Here is a 9659-nt window from a genome sequence, read left to right as displayed (position 1 = left end):
GAGTCTATCGAGTTACGAGACCTGTCTTTCCTTTTTTTTTTTTTTTTTTTTTTCTTTATATAGACAGCTACGAATAATTTTTGTCAGAAAAATTAAAATTAATTAATTAAAGGTATATGGTGTTGGTCACGATAAATAATTATAAAGTAGAGGTCAAGATAAATAATTATAAACGACACAAGATAGTTTGTTTGTGCGTCGTGACATAATTGAGAACGAATTACAAAGTTGTATTCTTATTCTTGAATAATTTCTACTGAAATTATTGACGATTATAACATGTGAATTGTTTTTGGTTTGTTGCAGATAGAATCCATCATCATGAATATCTCATGGTACGACGAAAATGAAGTAATAGAAAATATTTGGCAACCTACGTTTAACAACACGTCAACGATATCCCCGTCGTATGCGAATGGCTCGATATACGATGATTTTGGTACGGATTATGTTATTATTAGTACACCTCGTTATTGAAAACGAAATATGAATGAACATCATTCAAACATGATATAAAGACTGTCAGAGGCTAAACTACCGTTTTCATCCTCATCAATTGCACGTGTTAATTCCAAAGAGCCGCGGAAACCTTTAATAACCGGAATGAAGAACGAAAAAGAACGCATCGTTGCTTTAAAAAAACGAGCATAAAATGGAATTTCGCATCGTGACATTCTTAATATGTCGGAGCGTTCTTTGAGCTTTACGTATATGCAGGTACAAGCATAAGTGTAGTAAAATTCTCAGAAACAATTTCGAGATCAAAGAAATTTCGTCGATAGAAAGTCGATTCGATAAACGAAGAAATTCGTTAGAATTTGATCAAGCATGCAAGTAGAACGTGATTTCGTTTTTCAGTTTCTCAACGATCCAAATTAAAATAACTCTTCCAAGTGATATGCAAATAGGATTAGTAAGAGTGTACACTTATAACAGAACGAAAAACGGGAACTAGCCGCTTAGTTGATCGTCGTGGATCGTTTTTAAAGGAATGAACATAGAGTTAAGATCATAAAATTGACGACGAAGGTAGAAATGACATTTTCCTTTATCAAATATCTGTGTTCTTTTATTAAGCTTTACTGACTCTGTCGTCAATGGTAATGAACAGAACTCGGTATAAAATAAAATTATTTAAGTAGCGATTCAAAAGCTTAAACTAGCTTAAAACTTATAGCTCGATAGCTGTAAAATTATTTATTTTACGTTGACACGTAATACTGACACTTAAATGGAAGAGAATTTACTTATCATGAACGAAAGAATAATTGTGTTTATATTGTGTTGTATGGTATATAATATTTTCATTCACATATTAAACTATATTAATTAATTACAGAAATATTGACAGAGTTATACATTTTATCCTAACGAAGCTAAATTTTAACAATGACTAAAGGTGTTTTAAGTCAGTCACGGTATTTGTTATTTAATTTGCACGAGAAGACTTCGAAGAGAACCGCGGTCTTATTAGATGAAAATATTTCGTATATTCTTAAGCGATGCAAAGAGCCGGAAATTTCCGGCCACTGTTTGTGGCAGAAGTCCGTGGTAACAGTCCATGCAATATCTGAATCGTACCGTATACAACAAGGAAACTCATTTTCATGCAAGAAATTTTATAAAATAAAACGATCAACGTAGCGTTGATTATTTCAATCAAAATATTTCATTTAGTCATATTTAATTTAACGCTAGAGACATGATAATGAATATCTTGTACATTAAAAAAAAGGCTTACTCTAAAAGGCTTCATGGCGTTAAAAGTTACTCGACTTTATGCTGTTTCATGTTCTTTTTTTCCTGCGAAGAATTACATTTCATCATTCTGAAAAGAAAGGTAACAATATCTGATCCATTTGAATAACATATTTCCTTCTTTCCGCTTTCTACATTGAACATTCCAGCTTTTTTGATGTTTCTAACAATGAACAAATTGTATTCACTTGATAATCTGTTGATCGTCACGTTCAAGCAGTATCGACATTACAAACATGAATTGCAACTTCAAAGAACTGTAAATTGCATCTCCTTTGTGTAGTGAATTATTCTCGTCTTTTTCAGGTTCGCGCGACGCCGCTATCGAGATCCAAAATCCAATGTTTTTATTCATGAGGCTATCTCGCCTTTAAAAGTCATTCGCGAAAATATTCATACAAATATTCGTTCGCTCGCTTTGAAAACGTTAGTCTGAATAAAAAGAAACGCGCGCGATGAATAGTATGCCTTATCAGAATCGAATCAGAGAGATGGTTTTTGTCGATAAAATCGAGAATGAAAATCGAAAATAAAAATTCTGATACGATCGAATTGTGGAAGCTTTTAATTTATTTCTCTTTGAAAATATACCTCTCGGAGAACATAAAATATACGTATGCGTATCATTTAAGACCGCATAATATTATGTACGCGTATTATCGAGAGATTATTTTTATATCAAATGTCCGATTCGTTTCGATACAATTTAAGGATCCTCGTTAGTTCAAACGCCACTGATTGATTTCAGATGGAAAATACGAAGTTCCAACCGCCATACTCGTTGTCCTCAGCATATCTTACGGAACCATATCGTTTCTGGCAGTAGTGGGAAATTCTCTTGTTATGTGGATAATAGCTACATCCAGGCGTATGCAAAACGTAACGAACTTTTTCATAGCGAACCTGGCATTGGCGGACATTGTTATCGGTTTGTTCGCGATTCCATTTCAGGTAAGAGATTTATTTGATATGTAACTCTGTGTGTTAAAACACAGATAAAATCCGAACTAAAATATACATTGTTCTAATCACGAGAAATATTTCTATTAAGTTTCAAGCAGCCCTGTTGCAAAGATGGCTCCTACCACATTTTATGTGCGCATTTTGTCCTTTCGTGCAAATCCTTTCTGTCAATGTCTCGGTTTTCACGTTAACGGCGATCGCGATCGATCGACATCGAGCGGTTTTAAAACCACTCAGGTGCGTCAATCTATTAAAACGGTAGATTATCTAAGTCCTTCAAGTAGACGTACGCCATTCGATTCTTCTGACCATTGTTATTTATATTTCTTTTTCTCTCTTTTAACTCGTGTAACTTGATGTTTCACATTTAACAGCGCGGGACCAAGCAAACTGACCGCCAAAATTATAATCGCTGGAATTTGGTTTCTCGCCTGTAGCTTGGCTACACCAATGGCAATTGCACGTAGGGTTACTATGGTACGAGAAAATTCTATAAGTAAGTTAAACGACAGATCACTTAACTAAACTATCAGAGACTTGTGAATAAGAGACTTTCCATTTTTCATCGATGTATAATACGAATCGTTCATTTTCAAAGTGGTGCAAGTCCATTTTGTGGAAAGATTGAGAAAACGAGGAATTTCCCTACACCTCAATACGGACGTTTTACTTACAGACAATTTGTAATCTAAATCTTTTGTTCTAATCAACCAAAATTTAATAAATCCATTTCCTGTAGTCCGTAGCCTGTACAAACAATCGAGACACCAAATAATCGAAAACAAGTGACACCGAAATTAAACAACGGTATGTACTTTCTTTTCCCTGTTCTAAAGCAGAGTAGATTAAAGCGTAGAACATGGATTTTAAATAATTCGCTAACTTTAAAAGCGATGTGTGGGTCCGCTCGTAATCCTGAAAAAAGATACTGATCCAGTCAATTTCCAAACAGAACACCATTTACATAATGAATTCGCATCTAATTAAGCGTATAAACACGCGGATAAACTAAGTACACCTTTCAGCAAAAGATTTTCCGATCGATGTGAACGCGAACGCTTTGATACCTGGAAACAAAGGAAAATGAACTTACACCGCTTTGAAAACGAACGATCCATGTACGCGTAACTGATCGATCGTTTCTTCTAATTTCTAATTGACGTAGATGGCGGAGATCGCTACAAACCGTTCTGCATACACGTAAATCTATCCACCAAATCCATGTTCATTTATTCAGGATTATTGGTATTTTTGCAATATGTCACGCCGCTTTCGATTATTTCCTGCGTATATGCAAGAATAGCGTTAAAACTCTGGGGAAATAAGGCTCCGGGAAATGCCGAGGATTCCCGGGACGCGAATCTAATGAAGAATAAAATAAAGGTACAGCCCTTTTTTATTACTAATTAACATAAAATCTCCAATTATATTTTCGATTTTTATTATGGAATTTTCCGCTCTTCGATCCTACAAACGCAATACGTCTACGCACCGATGCTGCTATGTTTCTCGCGTGGACGTTTAAATAGAAAATAATTACATAAAAAGAGAAATAATTCTGTTACAACGATAACGTATTCTCCTACGTTCTCGTATTACGTGCGTATTTTACGTAAACAGCGTAGCTTCGATTTAATTTAAACGCACTTTCGTTGGTTTTATTTAACACAGTTGCGAATTGTTCGTTGCGTTTCAGGTAATCAAAATGTTGATCATTGTAGTAGCACTTTTCGCAATTTGCTGGCTACCGCTTCAAACCTATAACACTTTCCAATATTTTTATTCAGAAATAAACAAGTAAGTAACAGATCGTTATACGTACAGATTATATGTAAAACAGATGACTAAGAGACGTGATTACAGTTACAAATATATCCATTACATATGGTTCTTTTTCGATTGGCTGGCCATGTCAAATAGCTGTTACAATCCATTTATTTACGGAATATATAACGTAAGTATAGCAAGTTGTACGTTTCGATATCGTTCTACATCTTCTCAGTGTACGATCTACTTTTAGGAAAAATTTAGAAGGGAATTTCAACAGAGATGTCCCTTTAAATCGCGAAAATGGTCAACTAATCCAGCAATCGATACCACGGATACGGATAAAACACAAAGTACAAGAACCTCCATAAGGTATTCTTTGAAGTATATTTCATAATTGAACCGCGCAGCAGCCATGCTGATCCGTGAACTAAGACGTAGCGAAGAATAACAACTGTAAACGTTATTTATCAAAAACATGGAAATATTTACTGAAACGATTGCTTGTACTATCTTTTCTGTAATAATTAAATTTATAAAGAAATAAGTCCCTTGGTTCTTGAGATACTTAATATTGCCAAATTGAAACAGGAAAATTGAAGGATAAGGGGGAAGAGCGAGGAATGTCCATTTATTTTATGACGTTCTCCTTGTTGTTCCCTTTACTCTTCGATTAAGAACCTCATACAAAATGGAGTTGATCAGTTTAACCTTTAAAGGGCCCAATTATTGTACTATTTCTATAAAAGATTCTCTTATTCATAGAAATAAAAAGTAACTAACTTTAAATGTCGTAGATACGAATGGAGGCGTACAATCTCCAATACTTATCCAACTGTATCATCGTTTCATAAAGGTATGTCAGCGAGAGACTCGACTCAGTCGTTTATCGATGATCACCAAAAGAACGTACGAAACAAAAAAGGGATTAATTACTATTTTCGTGGTGAGAACCACTGTTCGCACAAAAACGAGGAACTGTACGTTTTTTCATCCGGAAGACACAAACACACTCAAGACCTCGACACGGAAGAATTATGCCTATAACCTAGAGAGTTTAACGATTTGCTTATCGATTAATTTAAATAGTATTAACAACGAGATGTATTTTGTTCAAAGTGCAAAATTTGCACGATTCGTTTGCATATGTAATATGCAAACAAAGGTAAACCAATAGATGTAACAAGGTAGTAGTTCTATTAATTGATACTAATAGAGGATAATTTTTCCACATATCTTATAGTAACTTGTGAAACAAACGTCTAATTAATCGCGTTTTCTTTTCAGTTCTTCTAATCATTGCTCAAGTTTTTCTACGACTTAAATGTGATAAACATTTGTCTAGCATTTATTAGATTCCTAATGTGTATATAAGTACATATATATGTGCGCGTACACAAATATTAGTGCACCTTTTTATTTTCTTTATATTTAATGAATAACAATTTCTCAGTGAACTACTATGCCGTAAAAATATTCTTGAAAAATTCTAAAATCTTGATAGAAATACTTAGTTGTAACGAATATGCAACGGTGAATATTTTAAAAATAATTAGGATAATTGAAGAAATATTTTATTTCCTCCTGATTAATTTCTTTTTTAGGATCACAGTTATTAAAGTTTACGAAGAAGTTCCACGCAATATGTAAGGCTGTGAAACATTTATTAGAGTAACGTCTTTTTGTTACTGTTCATTATTATAAGTTTAAGCGTTTTTTTTATGTAAAAATGAAACTTTTTCGCAACGATAATAAAATGCTAAATATCTCTTGATTGAATGATAATTTACATTTAAGTTGATAATTGGAAAAAGCATTCAAAAGTATTAAACATAAACATTATCTTTAAAACTTTTAAATAGATACTTTGAAAAGATATTAAAATTACAGTTAAGGTGATTATTAAAAAATTTTGTTGTAATAACAATTAGCTATATTTTTGACTAATAATTCTAATTTCCATCTCACCACAGATTAAAGATATACGACGTGTCCTTCAACAAATTACTATTTCATTAGTACATACATACATATTATGTAAAATTGTAGCAACAAACAGGGTAATGAAGAGTTTAGTCTCTGAAGTTATTTGTTCAAATGATCATGTACATAACAATGATAAATAAAAAAAACAGAATATTATTTCAACTTAATTAAATGTTAAAATTGATGTAATTTATCATGCTACAATAATAACAAAATGTTTCTAGTCAATAAATGAATTTTTGTTGAAACATAACATGTTACATAAAAAAAATTTGTAATACAGAAACTTCTTTTCCTATCAAATAAAATGTTGCTGTATAATTTCAAAGACGTACTATACAGATAAGTAATTTTAATATGACACTTTTTGTTTTATGATAAAGAATTGTGAAATAAAATTCATTATTTTCCTTAAAAAATAACAATAAGAATTTACTACACAATCAAATCCTGTTTGCAAACTTCCTTATTCCCATACATTTATATTTTCTTGTAGATCATAATATCAGAGACAATAATATACCCAAGGTATCAAATACTTTATTATAAATATATATAAAAGTACATTCATTTAATACATTTGATTTAAAAACTACTAATATTGTATCATTATCAATAAAAAATATAAAATATCATTTATCACAAGTTATTATAAAAAATAAAGTTCTATCTCATGCAGCATATTAATCAAAATTCATATTATTACGTCGTTCAATATCTTTAATCTCTAACATATCTGTTTTAAGATGCAATTTCATTATTTCCCGCCAAATGTCCATTCTATGTTGTTCATTATCAATTCCAAGTCTCAATAAAATATTTTCATTTATTCTTAACAAGACTCTTCCAGTGATATCATGCTTAAAAAACATAAATGATATTGGTCAATGTCGATCAATGCAAAAGTATATAAAATACAGAAACTATATATTTCCTCGTGTTTAAATAATTTAAATACTTACATATAGAAACTTTTCATGGTATAATTGATAATAATCACTGCAATGCCTCCTCAACCATTTTTGTACATCTAACACATTCCATAAATAAACAGGACGAGGTCTAGCAGTTTTGTTCTACAATATCCAATTCATTTACAATCAGCAAAAAGTTTTTATACCCTTAATTGCTGCATTTCTTTTATAGACAATTGATCAAATTTCAATCATGCTAACAATGATAGCGCACCACAAGATAAACATACCTTTGGTTTATTAGTGGAATTAACAACCTCTTCTACCATTGTGTGCAAAATTCAAAATATAAAATTATAAAGAATACAAATAGAATAGGTTACAAAAAATTAAAAATAGTACGTAATGTATCCTTCTAATGATACAATCATAAAAATTGTATAAAATGTATCTTATTTAAAAACTTGTTATTGTTATATTACACTAAAATGCATTGTAGAAAATATACAATATACAACAACTAAACAAAGTTAATTTAGAACGTTGCTCTTCGCTGCAAAATTATATTGCTTTTATCCATCTATCCTTCGTAATGTTGAGCATAACTTCTCCATTTTGTCACTATGCAATACATCCATTTTAAAGTGTAAGCACGCATGTATTATGTCACTAGAAGTTCAAAAAGATACTAGGCTAAATTGTAATTGCTCGAAATTCATATAACATAAAACTTTTATTCATTTTAATCACGGACAATCAAATTTTATTCAAGCTATAAATATTCAATGGTAAAGTATTGTCCAAAAATTGTTTTAGTTAGATTACTTGATTAATGTTTCGTAATATCTGGTAATATCAGATAATATATTGCAATGCATTTCAGTTTTTCTAATAAATATTATCGATCTATATATTTTTTTATGATTTAAGTTCCGTATTATACATTTGAAGATATATAAAATCTATGATATTGAAAGACACAATTTTCTACAAGTAATGTTTGAAATATGCGAATTACAGTATTATATTACCTTAATTCCTTCCCTGTGATATATTTCATTTGATAAACGTCACACATGCATTAACACTTAACATTAAACAAACAAATAGCATTAAATTAATAAAAATTCAAAGCGCGCGAGTATTACGATTCAAACGCGATCTGAAACTGAATGCCAACTTAACGTGAACGGAAGTACATTGATTTGACTTGCCAACTTCATTTAACGTCATTATACATTGTTTCCGATCTTTCTCCAACAAGTGACGGAAGAAAATGGTAAGTATTTTTTATTTATCGTGTATAATTCTTTTAATTTGCGATATTGTGCATAGTGTATTTGTTTAATATATAATATTAATAAAAAAACTAGTGCGTAAGACGCAGTTTTACATAATATAATGAGTATTAACGGTGATGTATTCGTGAAATATGAAAGTGTAGAATGATTGTTGACCATGTGGTTTTCATATTGTGTATATTCGTAGAATACCATTTTTAAATAAACTATAATTTTTTCAATACTAAGAATAAAATGCACTGAAATCTAATATTTGTATTTTGAGTATTACATGTTAGGAATATTTGTATGTTTATATTTTATACATAACCTCCATGTGTAGTACTAATAATTTTAAACTTTAGAAGAAAAAGTTATAAACATAATTAACAATTATTTATCCACGTTAGTAAGCATCAATATTCCATATCACTGTTATTGTTGTATATTTCACTTTTCTATTTTCAGACTTGCAAACGCAGGAATGGTGGACGTGCCAAGCATGGCCGTGGCCATGTAAACCCTGTCCGTTGTACTAATTGTGCACGCTGTGTACCAAAAGATAAAGCAATTAAAAAATTTGTTATTCGTAATATCGTAGAAGCAGCTGCCGTGAGAGATATCACAGAAGCAAGCTTTTACTCTGCATATCAACTTCCAAAGTTGTATGCCAAGTTGCACTATTGCGTTTCTTGTGCTATTCACTCCAAAGTAGTTCGCAACAGATCAAAGGCAAATCGTCGTATTAGGACACCTCCAGTTCGTAACTTCCCTAGGGTAATTATTATTAAATTACATAGTTATGCATATTATTAATTTCATCAATTTTTTTGATATACATTCATTTTATCATATCTTTGTTCTGTTTAGGATCTGCGTCAAGGCCAACAAAACAGGAAATAAATTACTATGTAAATTTTAAATAAAATAAAGTATAAAATCGATATTAACTGTTTTTTATTTATATCATTTATTCTACAAGTTACAAGAT

General features: G+C 31.1%; 3 protein-coding genes across 5 annotated transcripts in view; 2 read left to right on the top strand and 1 right to left on the bottom strand.

Moving 5' to 3' along the window:
* LOC100745261 (RYamide receptor) overlaps window positions 1-6641 on the top strand; it is a 20623-nt gene extending 13982 nt beyond the window's left edge. For 2 of the 3 annotated variants that reach the window (XM_012386605.3, XM_012386607.3), the window contains exons 2-10: window positions 307-439; window positions 2507-2709; window positions 2810-2958; window positions 3096-3217; window positions 3887-4104; window positions 4418-4518; window positions 4585-4675; window positions 4742-4860; window positions 5286-6641. In XM_012386605.3, the coding sequence (XP_012242028.1) occupies window positions 322-439; window positions 2507-2709; window positions 2810-2958; window positions 3096-3217; window positions 3887-4104; window positions 4418-4518; window positions 4585-4675; window positions 4742-4860; window positions 5286-5535 (1371 nt within the window). In that variant the 5' untranslated portion in view covers window positions 307-321 and the 3' untranslated portion in view covers window positions 5536-6641. Of the gene's footprint in view, window positions 1-304; window positions 440-2506; window positions 2710-2809; window positions 2959-3095; window positions 3218-3886; window positions 4105-4417; window positions 4519-4584; window positions 4676-4741; window positions 4861-5285 lie in introns of all 3 variants that reach the window. The other variant, XM_012386606.3, reaches the window with a different exon arrangement.
* LOC100745863 (40S ribosomal protein S26) overlaps window positions 1-9618 on the top strand; it is an 18359-nt gene extending 8741 nt beyond the window's left edge. Inside the window, exons 2-4 of the mRNA XM_012386609.3 lie at window positions 8662-8667; window positions 9137-9445; window positions 9539-9618. Coding sequence (XP_012242032.1) covers window positions 8665-8667; window positions 9137-9445; window positions 9539-9571 — 345 coding nt within the window. The 5' untranslated portion in view covers window positions 8662-8664 and the 3' untranslated portion in view covers window positions 9572-9618. The remainder of the gene's footprint in view (window positions 1-8661; window positions 8668-9136; window positions 9446-9538) is intronic.
* On the bottom strand, window positions 6995-8033 carry LOC100745380 (protein aveugle). The gene is made up of 3 exons (XM_003490141.3): window positions 7679-8033; window positions 7437-7550; window positions 6995-7334 (listed from the first exon to the last, which is right to left on the bottom strand). The coding sequence occupies exons 1-3, from the start codon at window positions 7715-7717 to the stop codon at window positions 7158-7160; spliced, it is 330 nt and encodes a 109-aa protein (XP_003490189.1). The 5' UTR covers window positions 7718-8033; the 3' UTR covers window positions 6995-7157.
* Window positions 9619-9659: the final 41 nt, after the last annotated feature.

Source organism: Bombus impatiens, unplaced genomic scaffold (assembly GCF_000188095.3).
Source record: "Bombus impatiens unplaced genomic scaffold, BIMP_2.2 scf_0403, whole genome shotgun sequence".
Taxonomy (NCBI): domain Eukaryota; kingdom Metazoa; phylum Arthropoda; class Insecta; order Hymenoptera; family Apidae; genus Bombus; species Bombus impatiens.
Note: the sequence above shows the minus strand (reverse complement) of the source record. Positions and strands in the feature narration are given on the sequence as shown.

Coding starts and splice junctions, on each gene's coding strand:
- LOC100745380 (XM_003490141.3), bottom strand. CDS start 7,717: ATGGTAGAAGAGGTTGTTAATTCCACTAATAAACCAAAG. Junction 7,551..7,678: donor ATTCCACTAATAAACCAAAG/GTATGTTTATCT, acceptor TGGATATTGTAG/AACAAAACTGCTAGACCTCG. Junction 7,335..7,436: donor ACCATGAAAAGTTTCTATAT/GTAAGTATTTAA, acceptor ATGTTTTTTAAG/CATGATATCACTGGAAGAGT.